The 18446-nt window shown below is 45.0% G+C and overlaps 1 protein-coding gene across 3 annotated transcripts in view; it reads right to left on the reverse strand.

Moving 5' to 3' along the window:
• Positions 1–9960: 9960 nt before the first annotated feature.
• The window catches only part of LOC128331957 (uncharacterized), a 34983-nt gene continuing 26497 nt past the window's right edge, over positions 9961–18446 (reverse strand). For all 3 annotated transcript variants that reach the window (XM_053266070.1, XM_053266072.1, XM_053266071.1), the window contains 2 exons: positions 17207–17287; positions 9961–13829 (listed from right to left, as the gene is read on the reverse strand). In XM_053266070.1, coding sequence (XP_053122045.1) covers positions 13551–13829; positions 17207–17287 — 360 coding nt within the window. In that variant the 3' untranslated portion in view covers positions 9961–13550. The remainder of the gene's footprint in view (positions 13830–17206; positions 17288–18446) is intronic.

Here is an 18446-nt window from a genome sequence, read left to right on the forward strand (position 1 = left end):
TTGTGGGAGAAGGCAAGGTGGCGTCAGACAAGCAGGAGGTCAGGAGCCAGAGATCAGTGTCCATTAGGAGCCAGCAGGGTGTTTTTGAAGTGCAGAAGCATTGAGCAAGAGCAGAACACATCCACAACAAAGTTGCTTCAGCAAGTGGTGGAGGCAAACCGAAGCCTTCAATACAGAGCTTACACTGCAGCCGCACCTGAGCCTGGATTATTATAGGGTGGGCAGAACCTAAGGGGTATACTCGTGGGTCAAATGGACCGTAAGCCAGAATTTGGCTTTAAAAAAGCCAAATCTGGCCACCTAGGCCTGGAATGTCTTAAAGGGTCTGCACTCTATTTCTTAAGTGCTGGCTGCGGCATAGCTGGTTAGCTGGTGAGGATTGGGGTTCTTTGGGTTCATCCTTCGACTCAGAGGACACAGGCAAGGGTTTGTTGAAGGGGACAGCTGGTACTGGCATTTCCATTGGTGGGGGTGAGGAAACTTGCCTCACCCTGTGAGTCCTCTTGGTCAGTGTCAGGTTCAGGGGTCCAACCACTTAACTTTGAGAGCCCCAAGTGTCCAGCTCAGGGGTCATGGCCCCTTGATCCTGCGACTCTTCTGTGTCAGACTCGGGGTTCATGGTAGAGGGCAGCTCCCTTTCAAAACCACCCTTGCAAGCTTTGAAAGGAGATGGGGAACAGGAAGGAGAGAAGGTTGCTTTCAGCCTCCTCTTCTCTCCATGTGCGTCTTGCAAGCTTTGTAAGGAGTGTGAGGAGAGGCACTCCTTGTCAAGTCTGTAAGGGTCAGATTGGTCCCAAAGAGCTGATCTGATGGTGATGGTAGGGGACATTTTGCTACCCTGTTGGTGTTGGAGATGGAGTTCCAGTGCATTGACCTTTTGCACCAACTATCCTAATGACCACTAGGGGCATTGGGAACAGAGATAGCTAGTGAGGGTCTCCTTACCTGTCCCTGCTTGCCTCTACTCAATGACCCCTGCCTTGACTCCTCAGGTACTTCCTGTAGTGAGTCAGTCCTCTTCCTTTGCTCCTAGAGAGAAGATAGAAACCTCTCTCTCTTTCCCCCACCTATTCATTATATAGAGGATAGATAGGATAGGTCTTTCCTGTCTCAGATTTCTTCACCAATAAATCAGTTTTGTTAAGACTCTACAGCGATCGCCATGCGAGTTACTTAAATAGCTGCAACAACTGGACTCTGCACTCTGTAGCTGGCGTAGCAGCTTCCTTGGTGCTTTGCTAAATAATCACAAACCCCAACTGTTGGCACCCTAATAATCTGCCACCTGAGACAACTGCCTCACCTTATCTCATGAGAGGGCTGCCCTGGTTTTGGGCAACATAAAATGCTTCTTCCTATGCCGCATAATTAATGTATGGAATTCACTGCTTTGCAATGTGGTAATGACTTAGGTGGCTTAAAAGGGGGTTCGACAAATCCATGGAGTCTAGGTCAATTGATGGCTATCAGTCATGATGGCTAACCTGAAACCCTTATTTTCAGAGGCAGTATACCTCTGAATACCAGTTGCTAGTGGGAGAAGTCTATTGCCCTGCTTATGAGTTCCCCAGAGACATCTGGCTGGGTACTTTGGGAAGCAGGAAGTGGGACTACATGGACCTTGTGTCTGATTCAGCTGGACTCCTTTTATGTTTTTACACTGCCACAGGTTTACTGGTACTTGGCGGTTGCTTGCACATTTCACCTTGCATTGCAAGCTAAGACATATTTACACACCATGTCCAGCACTTGTAGCACAGTCTCCACAGGTAAGGATCTGTCCGCTGGTGCAGTTAATCTCATGTTATGCTGATCACAGATACATCGTTACACTTCCTATCTGTATCCTGCATTTTAGGGAGCCTGTACACAGGTTCACTTTTAAAATAAATGCAGGTACAGTCATTCACACAAATACATGTACGTGTATATAGACATCTCAATGCAGGCACAACATAGTGAGGCTGTTTTCATGAGCAGCCAAGCCTGGGCTTGGCTGCCCGCGAGAACTGTTGCAATCCGTGGATCAACTGCTGGGATCCGCAGATCCCAGCAGTGCCTCAACGCCAAACCCTGTGCCAAAGCCCGGCTCTTAGCTGAGGTTAAGGGCTCAAACGCACCCTTAATCTGGCTGCCGGGATCATGTGCTTGCAGCTCTCACTGTCACTGAGACGGGTGCCTAGAGCGCCTGTCCCCTGGGGTAATCCCCCAGTGGACTGCCTTCGGCACACAGTGTACTATGGGATACCTTCGGAGCAATCTGCACGGCTCCACGCTGCACGGAGCAGCAGGATCGAGTGGGAGCATGCTCCGTGCTCCCACCAGGGAAACAATGATCATCTGGGGGGAAGGCAAGGGTTAGGAAGCTTTCTCCCCGCCCAGTAGGTCATGTGAATGGCCCCGTTGTCTGACCAGGGCTCTAGCTGCATGGTGAACTGATCATCCCATGATTCCTTTAGCATGTGGCAGCAGGGATGCTGTCAGTCCACTTGCTCACCACATCAATGTGGCCATGTTTGTTGGCCCTCTGTTCCATTTGTAACCCCAATGTATCTACTAGGATTACGACAACATATTATGTTTCTTTCTATTTCTCACTTGCATTGCAGAGAGAGCCCCGGGCTAAAAGTCATCCCTGAGCATTAGGCTTAAGACATGTTTGCTCTGAGTTTCTGCTTGGCTTTTACTGCGGCGTTAAACCGGGAAATGCTTTTAAATCTTCACTTAAGGGGCGGGAGTGGGGAGGAATCCCAGGTTCATTGCTTCTCTCTTCTGTATGCATTCTTCTAAGTGCTTTATAATCTAAACACAGGCCAAATACTGCTCACTTTATCCTTTGGAAACATCATAACAGGCTTTGAATCGTCTGAGACACTTTAGACAGATCATTAGTACCCACTGTTTGTATACAGTGGAAAATATTCAAGTCATCGACTAAAGGTAGATTGACCCATTAAAAATCATTTTTCAGGAGTTAATCCTGGCATGCATCTGCACATGTATATCTCCTTCTAGGCTTCCTGCTCTTAATGGGGCAGGGGAAAATATAATTTACTGGTGCAGAAAGTTGGCCTATATACGAGTGGCACAAAGAAAAACTTGCATACTAACAAGCAGACAAGTGGGATTGCAACTTTTTGTCCACTTGTAAAAGAAGGAAGGACAGGAAAAACCTTTGAGGCAATTTCTCACAGGGTTCCCCAAGCGCCTAAAGATAAATCTTTTCTTTCCTACATTACCTGGAACTATATAAAGCCATAGGGAGATGATTCTTAATCTCATTTCTTCTTGCCATTGGGCCGCCATGAAACCCATCTGTGTGGATTAGAATGTGATGACTGGGGACACTTGGCTTTTTTGCTCCGTGAACATTTTTTGGGAAGTTGTGTTTGGCCATGACTCCTCAAACCATGACTATTACATTTACTGGACGAAACCCCATCTGTGTTCTACACATTGCAATCCGCATACAATTGTTGCATGAATTCCTTTTGTGTGCCTTTGATGTAGGTATTTTGTAAACCGTAAAGTGAGGAGAGCTGCTCTTGTGGTAGCAAGCATGAATTGTCCCCTCTGCTAGGCAAAGTCTACCTTTGTTTGCATTTGGATGGGAGACTATATGTGAGCACTTTAAGATCTCCTCCTCAGGGGATGGGGCCATAGCTCAGTGGAAGAGCATCTACTTGCTTGCATGCAGAAGGTCCCCGAGTCACTCCACTCCCCGGCATCTCCAGTTAAGGCTGGGAGAGACTCCTGCCTGAAACCTTAGACAGCAGCTGCCAGTCAGTGTACTGAGCTAGATGGATCAATTGTCTGACTTGGTATAATGCAGCTTCCTAGGTTCATATGTTTCTGTGACAAAAGGTAAAACTAAACATTACTCTAAGCACACGACTGGAGCAAGCATGCTTCTCTTGTATGCACTAAATGGCAGCTGGATTGTGCCCTCTGTGGAACAGAACTGTGGCAAGGGGCAGTTAGCCCTCTGCTCCTGCCATGGCTCCAATCCCTCTCTTTAGCTATTTTATTTAACACATTTTAAGACATTTCTATACCTCCCAAACTTTGCATCTCTGGGCGGTTTACAATTAAAATCATTTAAAACAGTAAATCAATTAAACAATTAAAAACATTTAAACACGAAAATCAATGACATTAAAATCGTTTAAAACCAACATTAAAAATTAAAACCATAAATCTAATTTTAAAATGATGTCACAGCACACAGTTGTTTGTATTGGGCATTGCAAGGAGGAACAGAAAGTAGAAGGCATGGAGTGGTGTTAGCTCTGTGTCTCTTACAATGTTTCGTTTGCCATTAGCAGTAGCATCAGCCAAGGGTCCTATAACTTGCATAAAATGCCACTTGAATTTGAACATGGATACTAAATGAACATGGATTGCAAATATACGGTAGATGAACAAATGAAAGCAGATTGCTAAAAAGACAGCTAGGCTACATCTTCCTCCTAGATGCTAACCACTTGTCCCTGAATCACCAAAAACATATTGAGGCGATTCTCACGAATGCTCCGCTAACCTGGGCTATTGGATAGTGTGTTGCCGTGGTGCGACTCTGCGCCGCAGCAACTCATGAGTAGACCCCCAACCGGGAGGCTAAAAAGCAGCCTCCCAGCTTGGGGGCCTCTCCAGCATGCCCTGCGCACTCACACAGGGCATGCTGGAACTTCCAGTGGCCGTGCGGCCCCCGATCCCCGCAGCCCCCACCGGCTACGTGACAGAGCTGGCAGTCATGTGGGCAGCCAATCCGGCCGCCCAGGGCTCTGTGGACGCTCGTCTGCGGGGAGAGCGGGCTAAGCCCGCTCTCCCCTCTTAAACCCGTCTGGCGGTTTCCACTGAACGTGGGAACCGCCTCATCACATCACTTACCAAAACTTGACACAGTTTGATCATTTCTTAAGACAGTTGTAAAAACCCTAAGAACTCCAGTCCAGTACTACTCTACTAGCCTGAAGCCATATATTAATCCTCATTGGATTAATCCATTTTGTCTCCAATGTTGGGAGAGATCATCAGGAAATCGCTGGGAGAGATCATCAGGGGATTTGGTGCAGGGTGTTATCAGTACGCTGATGACACCCAAATCTACACCTCTAATTCAACATCATCAGGTAATAGCAATTATAGCATAACTTCCCTAGATGCCTGCCTGGAGGCAGTAATGGGCTGGATGATGGATAACAAACTGAGGCTGAATCCAAATTTGCCCTGTGGGGGAAATATCCCATTGGTGGCAATAGAAATCTTTTCCTCCTGATCCTAATTAATCCCTTAAAACGTATTTGTTTGGCCTGGCTTTTCAGGGTTTTTAAATTTTTAAATTTTAACTTGATTTAGGGGTTTTAATTACTTAACTCCCCCCCCCCCGGCCTTGTGCAGAGGGGAGGGAGTTTGTCCCAGCCTTCTCTGAATGAGGCCCAAGAAGGGTTCCGATTGGCACTTTTGGTCAAGGGGCGGGGTTTCGGCCAGGATCGGCCGATCCCCGCCCCATTCTCTTTTCAGTTGGGGCCAGGCAGTCACGGGAGAAGGAGCTCTTTCCTCCCTCCCTCCCTCCCCGGTACAGAGCAGGTCTAGCGACTGGTCGCCTGAAGGGGCCGAGTAGGAATTTTTTGCTCCCAACACATTGGCCACTGTTGCGGTTTTTTTCACCTACTCCGTTCTGTGTTCTGGGTGCGTAGTTAGAGTTAGGTTGGCCACAATGGCAGTAACAGTGCAGGCGGGGTGGTAATTTGAGGGTTAGAATATCGGTGAGCACCCTTGAATATGTAAAAGGGTGATTGGTTAATCGCTCCTTTGTGGCCTGTGCGGCACGGGGAAAATGATTGCCATGAAACCTGCTTCAGGACTTCTCCAACCTTTGGGCTGCACGGTCCGGGGTGGATGAATGCCTAGAAGTATCCAGATCCTCTCTTACAGAAGGGGGGGTTGGCTTTGAAGGAATTGAGTGGGGCGTACCTGCCCATTCCCGAGCCAGGGTGTGCCGCCCAGTAGGGTGATGGCTAGGACTTCAGAGTTCTGACCTGCTTCTATTGGCCCGCACTGTTCTCTAAGGGTGATTAATCACCTGGTGTTCCAGTCTGCCATGCCTGTGTAATAGTTAATAAAGTTGTGGCCCTTTTCATCCATATTAAGTCTGCGTGTCTTCTTGAGCTGGGGTCTGGGGACAATGTTTAATTCTTGTTTTAAAATGTTTTTAAATTGTTAATTGTTGTGTTATTGTTTTTAATTTGTTTTAGGTTTTCATTGTTTTACAACTTTGTTTTAATTGTAAACCGCCCTGAGCCATTTTTGGAAGGGCGGTATATAAATAAAATAAAATAAAATAAAATAAAATAAATAAATAAAATGGATCAGGACCATGCTGAGAAGAGAGGATTAAAGTCTCCATGCCATAGTTTCTGTCTGTGGTTAGGTCCCATCAGGAAGCTATTTCCCAAATAAAACAAGTTCTAGTAATCAGCCTATTCCCTTTCACTGCCTCTACAACTAGACTAAATTTGGTTCAAATCAAGGTACACAAGTTAGATATCTTGCACCTCGAATGTTCATGCATCTGCCATCTTGGATCAGGGTGGCTGACATCATTGCAAAGTACACCATTGAGGTGTCCCTGTGTGTCACTCAATACAAGTGTACCAAATTTGGTTCAAATCGGTTAGACAGTCCTCAAGTTAGTGCACCTGCACCTCAAAAGCTCACACATCCACCATTTTGGGTTGGGGTATATGACATCATTACAAACTAAACCATTGGGGCATCCCTATGTGTCCCTACAGCTGCAGCAAATTTGGTTCAAATCGGTTAAGTGGTTCACAAGTTAGCTCACTTGCGCCTCAAAGGTTTATGGTTCCACCATCTTGAATCAAGGTGGATGACATCATCACAAACACTACAACTGTACCTAATCTGGTTCAAATCAGTTATACAGTCTACAAGCAGGGGTGTAGCTATAATTGAACGAAAGGGTTCAAAGAACATGGGCCCCCAGCTCCAGAGGACCCTCCAGCTGCATCCCTCCCTATTTTCTTCATTATCTCCCTCAGTCTGGGGGGCCGCCAGAAAGAGGGATGAACACGGGCCCCCTCTCCCCTAGCTACGCCCCTGTCTACAAGTTAGCCCTCTTATGCCTCAACCATTCACGTGACTGCCATCTTGGATTGGGGTAAATGACATCATCACAAACTACACCATTGAGGTGTCCCAATGGTGTAGGGACATGTGTTCCTACAGCTGCAGCACATTTGGTTCAAATCAGCTAAGCGGTTCACAAGTTAACCCACTTATGCCTCAAAAATTTATGCATCCGCCATCTTGAATCGAGGTGGATGACATCACCACAAACTACACTGTTGAGGCATCCCTGTATGTCACTCACTGCAACTGTCCCCAATTTGGTTCACATGGGTTTGACAGACCACAAATTAACCCGCTTGCACCTCAGACATTCATGCTTCTGCCTTCTTGGATTGGGGTGGATGACATCATCACAAACTACGCCGTTGAGGTGTTTCTATGTGTCCCTACAGCTGTTGCAGTTTTGGTTCAATTTGGTTAGGCGGTTCACAAGTTAGCCCACTTGTGCCTCAGAAGTTTATGCATCTGCCATCTTGGACTGGGGTGGATGATATCATCACAAACTATGCTATTGAGGTATCCCTGTGTGTCACTCACTGCAACTGTACCCAATTTGGTATAAATGGGTTAGATAGTCCACAAATCAGTTAGGCGGTTCACAAGTTGGCCCACTTGTGCCTCAAAAGTTTACGTGTGCACCATCTTGGATCGGGGAGGATGACATCATCACAAACTATGCCACTGAGGTGTCCCTGTGTATCACTCACTGTAACTGCCCCCAATTAGGTTCAATTTTTTTATAAAAAACTCATATCCTGCTTTTCCTCCGAGGAACTCAGAGTGGTGTACATGCTTATTTTTATCCTCACAACAACCCTGTGAGGTAGGTTAGTCTGAGAGATACATGACTGGCCCAGAGTCACCCAGTGAGTTTCATGTTTGAATGAGGATTCGAACTCGGGTCTTCCCAGTCCTAGTCCAACACTCTAACCACTACACTATGCTGGCTCTCTAATGGGTTAGACAGTCCACAAATTAGCCCACTTGTGCCCCAGATGTTCACGCAGCCTCCACCTTGGAGTGGATGAAATCATCACACCCCATGCCATTAGGGCATCCCTATGTGTCCCTACAGTTGTAGCAATTTATGGTTCAAATCAGTTAGGCGGTTCACAAGTTAGCCCACTTGCACCTCAAAGGTGTATGCGTCCGCCATCTTGGATCTGTGTAGATGACATAATCACAAACTACGCTGTTGAGGCATCTCTTTGTGTCACTCACTGCAACTATGCCTAATTTGGTTTAAATGGGTTAGGCAGTCCACAAATTAGCCTGCTTGCACCTCAAATGTTCACGCGGCTGCCATCTTGAATTGGAGTGGATGGCATCATCACACACCACACCATTTGGACATCCCCATGTGTCCCTACAGCCATAGCAAATGTAGTTCAAATCGATTAGGCAGTTCACAAGTTAGCTCACTTGTCCCTCAGAAGTTTATGTGTCCACCATCTTGGATCAGGATGAATGGCATCATCACAAACTATGCTATTAAGGTGTCCATACAAGTGTACCCAATTTGGTTCATATTGGTCCAGGCATTGCGAAGTTGATGGTGGGGGGGGGGGCGCATACAGACGCACACATGGACACACACAAAGAATGTCGGATGATCTCATAAGCCTACTGGAAATTAAGCTAAAAATGAGCTTGTTGGTTCTAATCACATGCTTAAAGTAATGTCTGGTTTACTCCAATGTGGATCCAAAGTTAACTGAGGTCAGTTTTGCATATTCACAGAATATATAGCAACACATCACTCGGATAGCACTCTCACTGCAGAAATTAATGCCACAAAAAACCTGAGTGGTTTTAAGATGTAATTGACCAGAACATTCTTCTGCAGTGCACAACCCTTAGTGGAGCAAATTGAAGTTGCGTAGAATTCTAGGTTTTGAAGAGCTTTGCTTTACTAAACCTCATCTTCTCTTTGAAACATCTCCCACAGCCTACTTTACCCACATCTTTCTCGCCAAGTACACTAATCTTTATCTTACCATATTTTGTTGATGCCACATGGTTTGCCTTTCACTGAGCAAATATGTGTGAAAGGTGTGTCTTTACTAGCTATAAATAAACACAGGGAGCTTTCTCCTATCCTTTTACCTATTGCCTGAAGGAAACCACACAGGCATGTAGAGCTACTTATGGTGGTAACTGTGGGAAAAAAATTGTCTGTATAAACAAATCAAGGAACCCAATTATCTTCAGTACAACTCCTCATAACTGTAGTGTAATCTGAGGAGAGGGTTATTAGTAGTAGTGTGAATATTTATATACCACTTTTCAACAAAAAAGTTCTCAAAGTGCTTTACATAGAAAAAGAAATAATAAACAACTAAGATGGTTTCCTGTCCCCAAAGGGCTCAGAATCTAAACACAGGCCAGGTTTGAATATACAGGGAAACCGGAGTCTCTTCACCTCCGGTTTCCCACATACGAATTTGGGGAAATGGAGTTTGCAGGAGAAAGGGACCTGCAGTTTCTTTCCCCAAGCTCCCCTCTGAACCTTTGGTCAAAGTGGAGTTTCGCCGCTGCAAACTCCCATTCTGCATTCGAATGCTGGCACCACAATTTGGGCCTGTCGGAGTTGAGGGGGGATCCTCCCTCACTCCAGCCCGATTGGCTGTGCGGGTTGTCCTTCAGTCAAGAAAGAAGCCTGCACACCAAGAGGCAGTTCTCCCCAATGTGGACGGGAAAGCAGGGTTCTGGACCTGCTGTGTTACATATGAACCGGGCCACTAGAAAGATTCCAGCAACAGCCACTGGAAAAAGGCTGCACTGAGGTTGGATAGGGATAATTAATAACAATAATAAACCTTTTATTTGTTAGCTCAACCATAACAAATTATCTGGATGGCTCACCACACATTAAATACTGTAACATTAAAACACACACATACATAAAATATGACAAACAAATCACAACACAAAACAAAAAATACAAAATACAAGACAAAATATTTTTAAAACTTTTTAAAAAATCAATTTTTAAAAGCTTGAGTGAACAAAAAGGTCTTCATCTGGCCTCCAAATGAACAAAGTGATAGCACCAGGCAAACCTCACTGTGGAGCTAGGTGGCCAGATTTGGCTTTTAAAAAGCCAAATTCTGGCTTACGGCCCATTTGACCCACGAGTATACCCCTTAGGTTCTGGTAATGGGAGGCGATTCCATAAATGGAGTGCTAGGACTGCAAAGGCCCTCTTCCTAGTAGCCACCCACCTCACCTTGTATGGCAGGGGTACTTGGAGCAGCCAGGGCTTCCAAAGAAGATCTTGAGGTCCCAGTCGAGACAAATGTGGCAAGGCGTTCTCTCAGGTAACCTGGTCCCAAGCTGTTAAGGGCTTTAAAGGTTAAAACCAGGACTTTGAATTAGGCCCAGGAATGGACAGGGAGCCAGTGAGGTTGTTCTCCCTCTGCTAAATATAAGAACACCACCACTTTCAAAGGTGAAATGATTTCTATGTATACATTCATTAGCAAAAACATTATCAGGAATTGAGACAATTCTCAAAGAACTGGCTTCAGAATACTTCCACTTATTTGTGGTCACATTTCATGTTCTGAATCTGAAGTAATAATCAGCATGAGCGAAGTGGCCAGGAAGAAAATCATGTTTAATATTCTACCACTGGAAACTGGAATAGCTAGAACTGAGTAAATTGCAATTGTGCCAGCTCCACCTAATTTATTCCAATCCTTGTTGTGTAACGTCTTTTCCCCAAAGGATATTTTATGTAATGAATGTTAACAGCCTGTTTAGGCAGGCAAGCACAAAGTGCTTAAACCGTCTTAAGAGAGAACTTCTTGGTAAGAAAGCACCACACACGTTGGATTACTGTTTCCATTTGAAGTGAAGTCCAACATGAGTTTGATTATATAGCTACATCTTGAAAACAAAAGGGCAGATTTACAGTCCATGAAACTCAATGCTAGGTCTTTCTGTTGATTTTTACTGGATCAGGGCCTCATGCAGTCAATCAACACTTAGATAAGAGAGGAACAGTTCTATTTCCAATTGGCTCAAGTGATATTTTCAGGGAATTTGCCTCTGCTCTCTTAGGAATGAGGAGGAATTCAGAGTTTCCTTCCTAACCCAAAACAGTCTAGAGGTGCTGAGAGCAGCTTCAGAAGCAAGTCTTGTTTGGTAGGAAGCAGCCCAAGCAAAATTACTTAAAACGTTATGCAGTGCTGAGGAAGGTCCGTTTTGCATCAAAGCTTTACCCTGATTCCTGTTTCCAGATATTAATAAGCACATTTACTGGAAAATACAATCAAATCTCTATTCCTTTTCTGATTGTGGTTGACTCCAGGGACCAAGCGGAAATGGCCTTGGAAGTTACAAAACTGCTGTTAAAACGGTTGGCTGATTTCATGTTAGGAAAACTGCTGTTAATGAAGTCCACACATATCTAAAGGTCAAACAAGCAGTCCAGTCAAAAATGTAGTGGATGAATTATTGATACAAACAACTGCTTTAGACTTTTTAAATTATTATTTACATTTTATATCCCTCTCTTCCTCCAAGGAGCCCAGAGCAGTCTACGACATACTTACGTTTCTCCTCACAACAACCCTGTGAGGTAGGTCAGGCTGAGAGAGAAGTGACTGGCCCAGAGTCACCCAGCTAGTTTCATGGCTGAATGGAGATTTGAACTCAGGTCTCCCCAGTCCTAGTCCAGCACTCTAACCACTAGGCCACACTGGCTCTGTAATTCTAAACTCTGTAATTCCAAACTGACTTTGTAATTCCAAATGGTAATGGTCAGTAATTGACTTGCTGTTAATGTTCTTGTCTGTATTTTTAAATCCATGCTGATTTAAAACTTGGTCCTAGAGGTGACAAACTATATCAAGTGCTTTGAAAGGGGCAAAAAGAGCACACCATCAGAACCTGTGATGTGCCACTGTCACTAGCTGACAGGACATTTTGTTTATTTGTTTGTTTATTTATTTAACATATTTTTATACTGCTTATACTGTCTCTGGGTGGTTTACAATTAAAAATTCCCCATGCAAAGTTGGAGCAGACCGGTTAAATGCATACAAATGTATAGAAACAATCTCTCTTGTATCATCCCAACAATCCTGACTCATTATGTGCCTATACAGACTCAGCAACACAATTTACTTATTATGTCTGTCTCCACAGCCAACGTGAAAACATTAAAAGGGGATTAAGAAACCGAAAATGGACAATTAGCAGAATATAGGAAAAGCATGCTAGTTGGTCTCAGAGAAGGAAAACTATTTGGGGTGGGGCTGTAATGTTTAAAGTTCACTGAAACTTCTACATGATGAACATCTTCATGGGTGACCCACATTAAGCACTGTGCTGTGAATGGCTGCAGGGAATTCCAGGGCTTAGACACAAACAGCAGTTGCTGACACAGCCTTTCACACGGGTGAGTGCTTTAGGAGCATGTGACTTAGTTTTCCAGGGGAATCACCTCAGATTCACCAATGGGTGCCCTTTATTCAGGAAGCTGTGAGAACTTTTTCATTCTCTGGTGAATGCTATGCATACACAGGTGATCCTGTATCCAAAGGGCAGATACATTAACTGCAGCAGTCTCTCTTTCCTATAAGCACATATCATACAGTTTGGGTGTATGGTGTGCCAGAGTCACCTGACCCAAGCCCAAGTTGTTATATTACACTGTATGTTTATCAGACCCCCTAATGAGCAACACAATCTTCATTGACTGAGATAGCTTGGATGAATAATGCCCATTTTGTTCCAAAAGCCATTAACGACAATTGCAATCATATTGTTCAGAAACCTGCGTGAGAATATTTTGTGAGATTCATTTGCAAATTTACTTTTGCCTCTTTCTAGCTTGCTCCTCCAGTTCATCACACTATATGCTTTTCTTTGTTCACTTTGCTTTATTCAAAGTCTGTAATCTGTCCTAACGATTTCAGGTATGATTTAGCACGTCATGCAGGGCCTTTCCAGATTTTTATTTTCCACACAGTAATTTCAGTTGTTTCTGTGCAGGATTCAGGTGTCTTCTCTCAAGGTAGTGCCTCAATGGTAAGAAAATCCTATTTTCCCCAGTACAGAAAATGCAATTAAAAAAAAACAAAAAACCATCTAGCTACATTTCCACTTTTGAACTTGGTTTGATTTATTTTATTGTATTATTTCAAGCAAATCATTCTGAGTGCCATCTGGTGTTGGACAGTGTTATATAAATAAAGTGATCATTTAATGTACTTGAGTAGGTTCGTAATATTTTTACAGTGGTTATGTTCTCTGAGCCAGTGGGTTAGAAATTAATGCTCCTGCAGTGCTCTGCATGCTGTTGGCCCCAAATGTTTATTCAGGAAGAATAGCAATGGTCACATGATACCTCCAAGGTCTCCTGCATTTTGCAGAATGGTCCTTCGTTACTTATACCTCAGCTCCGCAACACTCTGGGCTATGCCGCTTGGCAGCAGGAAGCCCAATGGCTCTGGCTTGAGATGCAGTCCGAGCTTGGTCTGTTCTGTAACCCCCCATCCAAGCGCTCCACTGGATGCTGACTGAGGAAGCGGTGCCTTCTGCAGACTTTTCCCTTGCTGCCTCCTGGCCTCCTCCATCTCATAGCCCCTCTCGCCTGGAACACCTGGGCTTTTCTGCCTTGTACCACCTGGTTTTCTTCTGCTTCTCGCCTGCCTCTGGTTTGCCTGGAGAGAGAAATGGTACAAACCGTAACATTCCGAGGGAATCCTAATCTCTGGAAAGTCTGTCCAACCACTCAAAGTGAGGGCCAGTGGTGGCCAGTACCAATGAGCTCAGGGGTGGTGGTGGAGAATTAGCAGGAGCCTTATCTCCCGATCTCCCTTCCCTCCCAGCCCTGGTTGGCTAGCTGGTCGTTCACCTGGTTGTGTCCAAAACAAACTGCTAAAGTTTCCTTGAGAGAAGGGAACTTTGGCTGTTTGGTTTGGATGCAACCAGGCGAATGACCAGCCCGTGTGGTTCAGGAAAGGGTTAGCAGCATGCGTGAGAGAGGCAGCCAGGAAGGAAGGAAAAGATATCAGGAAATACAGCTGCTGCTCACTCCCTAACCCTACCCAGCCCATCAGTACCGTTTGCCACCAGTGTTCCCTGTAACAAGGATCTCCAGAAGTTGTTGACTACAACTCCCATAGTCCTCAGCCAAAGACCATTGCAGGTGGGAATCATGGGAGCTGTAGTCAACTGCATCTGGGAATCCCTGTCACAGGGAATACTGGTTGCTACTGGTGAGGATTCATTCACATGATTCATGTGAATCATGAATCATTTGTTCAGGGAAGGGGCTGTAGTTTTGCACACATAAGGTCCCAGATTCAGTCTTTGGAATCTGCAAGTAGGGCATCGAAAGACCCTAACACTATGGAGAGCCACTGTTAGTCAGTGTAAGCAGTACTGAGCTAGTGGGACCTATGGTCTGACTCAATATTATTTATTATTATTATTAACAAATGTGTATATAATGCTTTTCAGCCAAAAAAAAAAGTTCTCAAAGCAGTTTATCACAGCAAAATAAATCAGAAGATGCTTCCTGTCCCTAACAGGCTCACAGGAGAATTACAGCAGCAAACCATTAATGAGAGACACCAGCAAAGCTGCTGAAGAGACACTATTCTGGGTTGAACAGGGTCAGTTGCTCTCCCCCTGCTATATAAAAGGAAACCACCCCTTTAAAAGGTGCTTCTTTGCCAGTTAGCAGGGGTATGTCAATTCATATGCAAACAGTCTCATGCACTAGGCTCATTCACACAACCCTAAATAGGGTTGGAGGAGTGTCCAGCCAGGGTTAGAGAGCTGTACATGCTCCCGATACAAGGTTGTGTAAACTCCAAAATCAAGGTAGGAGGAGTGGAGAGTCATCATGCGAGAGACAAGAGCTGGGTCAGGCAGTTTTTCATCCACCCTTGGCAAAATGCTGGGGACAGAATGTGGGTAGGACATGCCTGTCCTATTTAGCTCCTGCCCCTCACACAAACAATATCTCCTCCTCCTAACTTGGTTTTTGAGTTCACACGACTATGGATCATGAGAACATGATCATGAAGCTTTTGAGTTCACACAACTGTTTAGGATCACGAGAATGAGCCTACTGTCTTCCCGGCCACTTCCAGATCTCATCTGTACGTACCTTCAAAATGTCATATGGCATTGCCCTCCATATCTCCGCCCATGACCTTCACTCCTCCTGCTCTACAATACACAGGGAATCTCCAAAGTTTGCAGGGGCCCCAGGACAAGAATAGTTCACCATTCCCAGTCCTCCTGCTCCCTGAAATGACTTCACTCTTTCTTCCTTCCAGCCCCTTAAGCCTAGCACTAGCTTCCAGAACACATTTATGATGCCACCTCTCTTTCCTCCTTCAAAACCCATCTTTTCTAGAAAGCCTTTGGCATGAACAATAGGCCTCATGATTTACTGATACTGGCCAATATGATGGGCAGCCCTCTGTTGACCTTAGGTTTGCTGGGCGGCTGTGCAACTTTTGAAAGGAAGACCTGATGGTGTAGTATGATGGGGCTACTGCAGAATGACTTGAAATAGCTCCCAGACAGCTGCACGGTGCTTCTTCCTTTGTTTCCAATTGCAAGGAGCTTGCAGACGTGTGAATCAGACCGGGGCGTTGCAGGGAATCAGAGGTGAGGTTTTAAAGAGCTTTGGGTTCTGGGCAACAGCACAATCCAGTTCTGTTCCAAGGAAAGTGAGATTCTCTGCTCAGAATATGCCCAAATTGACTTTGATATGAACGGAGAAGGCAACCCATTAGTGGGAGTGGTGAAGGACGTGAACTAATACACTGGCGCAGCATCTAGGGGCATAACTATAATGGGGAAAGGGGAGAGAGTTGTCTGGGGGCCCACTGCCCTGGGAAACCCCCCAGAAGCAAGTCACATGACTGATTCCCCCAGCTGCGCACCCGCCCGGGCTTCCTTCAGTTGTATTCATCCTCCTAAATTGATGTGAGTGTTAAGACCTGGAGCTACCAGAAGAGCATGTCTCTCTCTAGTACCATTAAATGACTTGCATCGTCCACAGTTTACAAAACCACTATTCAGCCTCATTTAAGATTTCTTTACTTCATGAGCTGAGCTTCGGGGGGGGGCACTTTAAAATCCTGTCTCTGGGCCCACTCCAACCTTGCTACGCCCCTGCATATGGCTTCCCTCCCCCGTGCAGGGATTCCTTTGCATACTTCCTATCAATTCACCCGCAGGGAAAATAACACAACGGCCTACATGAGGGGTCAGCAACCGATGGCTCGGGTTCCAAAAGTGGCACGTGAAATGATTTTGAGTGGCACAGATATGGCTAGTCCAGTTAATGGCAGCAGCACTCAGCTCTGAGGGTGGCTTTGAGGGGGCTGCATGCTGAAACCTGGGGGCAAGAGGAAGAAGGGCAACCCCGTGTGAGGAATCTTCTGACCCTTGTGAGTCCCTGTGGGGCATTGCCTTACTCCCCACTGCCCCTGACTTTCAGCATGCAGACCCTGAAAGCCACCTCCAGAGCCAAGAGAGAATTTTTTCTCTGACTTGGCTACAGCTTTTAATTAGATTTATAGTTTTTAAAAAAATTAATACTGGGTTTTAAATTCTTTAAATGATTTTAATTGTTAATTGATTTGATGTTCTAAATGATTTTAACTGTAAACCGCCCAGAGACGCATGTTTTGGGTGGCATAGAAATATTTTAAGTAATTAATTAAATACATACATACATACATTCCCTGCTACAGGGATGGTTTAAAGGGGCTGCATGCTGGAAATCAGAGGCAAAGGAGAACAAGGCTACTCCTATGTGGGGCCCTTTGTCCCTATGTGGAGGGGGGTTTAGAATCTAAACGTTATATACTTCTGGTATGTGAAAGCTTAAATTAGCGCGAATAAATGAAGATTTGTTACACGACGTCTGAAAGGTTGCCGATCCCTGGCCTACACACTCTCTGTATATACCTGATTCAGGGATGATCCCTAGGAGGACATCAAACCAACTTAGAGCTGCTATTGTTTGCATCAGTGTACTCAATGGAGAGAACGATAGATTATCACCTACCTCTTCCTGCCACAGCTTGCTTAATGTGTCCTCCACACGTTCTATAAAGGCGCTGTGTGCACCTCGCGGACCTCTGTGCCTCTGAGGATGAGATTGTTCAAATTATATGAGAAAACTACTGACATCTGCTGCCTGAGGCTGTGAGGCCGGCACTGTTTTGTCTAAATGGGGATCCACAGCTATCAAAAAATGAAACAAAAGAGTCTTGCTCTGCAGCTAGCCTTTGTAACATCTTCTGAAATCAGAGCCTAAAGGGAAGAGAGACAACTTGCCAGCTTCCACTAAAGGTACTGAGAAGATCATCCATTCCAGGTATCATATATCTGTACCAATATACAAGGGACCATATGTAATAAACCTGTTTTGTAAAGTGAATGCCCAGCTCCGATTTTGGTTGTCTTTAAAATAATGCCAGATTATTCGAGTCTCATTTGGAAAGTCTAGGATTTTAAACAGAAAGCTCCAGAGCAGTTTTTGATCTGATTCCTGGAATGTTCTTTTTGACCTGTAGTATATAGACATTGTGAAATATACAAGGAAACTCTCCACACAAACAGTATGGAAAGCCTGCAGGGCTTGTGCGGCAAGAGAGGACTTGACCTGATTGACTGATTTAACACATTTGTATACTGCCCAAAACGCAAGTCTCTGGGCGGTTTACAACAAAACAATAAAAACAACCGATAAAAAGATTAAAACATTTCAACAATTAAAATTTAAAAAGTTAAAACGATTAAAAACACAATTAAAACAATATCTAATTAAAAGCCTGGGTGAACAAATACGTCTTGTCTGCCTTTTTAAAAGTTGTAAGAGATGGAGAGGCTCTTATTTCAGCAGGAAGTGTCTTCCAAAGTCTCAGGGCAGCAATGGAGAAAGCCCGTCCCCGAGTAGCCACCGGACGACCCCGTGGCAACTGCAGACAGACCTCTCCAGATAATCTCAATGGGTGGTATGGTTCATAGCAAAGAAGATGTTCTCTGAAATACCCAGGGCCCAAGCTGTTTAGGGCTGTATAGGTTATAACCAAAACCTTGTACTTTGCCCAGAAACTTATTGGCAGCCAGTGTAGATAGGAGTGATATGGTCTCTCCGAGATGGCCCAGAGACCAGCCTGGCTGCTGCATTCTGGACTAACTGCAGTTTCCAGACTATGTCCAAAGGCAGCCCCACATAGAGCGCGTTGCTGTAGTCAAGTCTGGAGGTTACCGGCAGATGTGCTACTGTTCTGAGGTCATTT

The sequence above is a fragment of the Hemicordylus capensis genome, chromosome 6 (genome assembly GCF_027244095.1).
Source record: "Hemicordylus capensis ecotype Gifberg chromosome 6, rHemCap1.1.pri, whole genome shotgun sequence".
NCBI lineage: Eukaryota > Metazoa > Chordata > Lepidosauria > Squamata > Cordylidae > Hemicordylus > Hemicordylus capensis.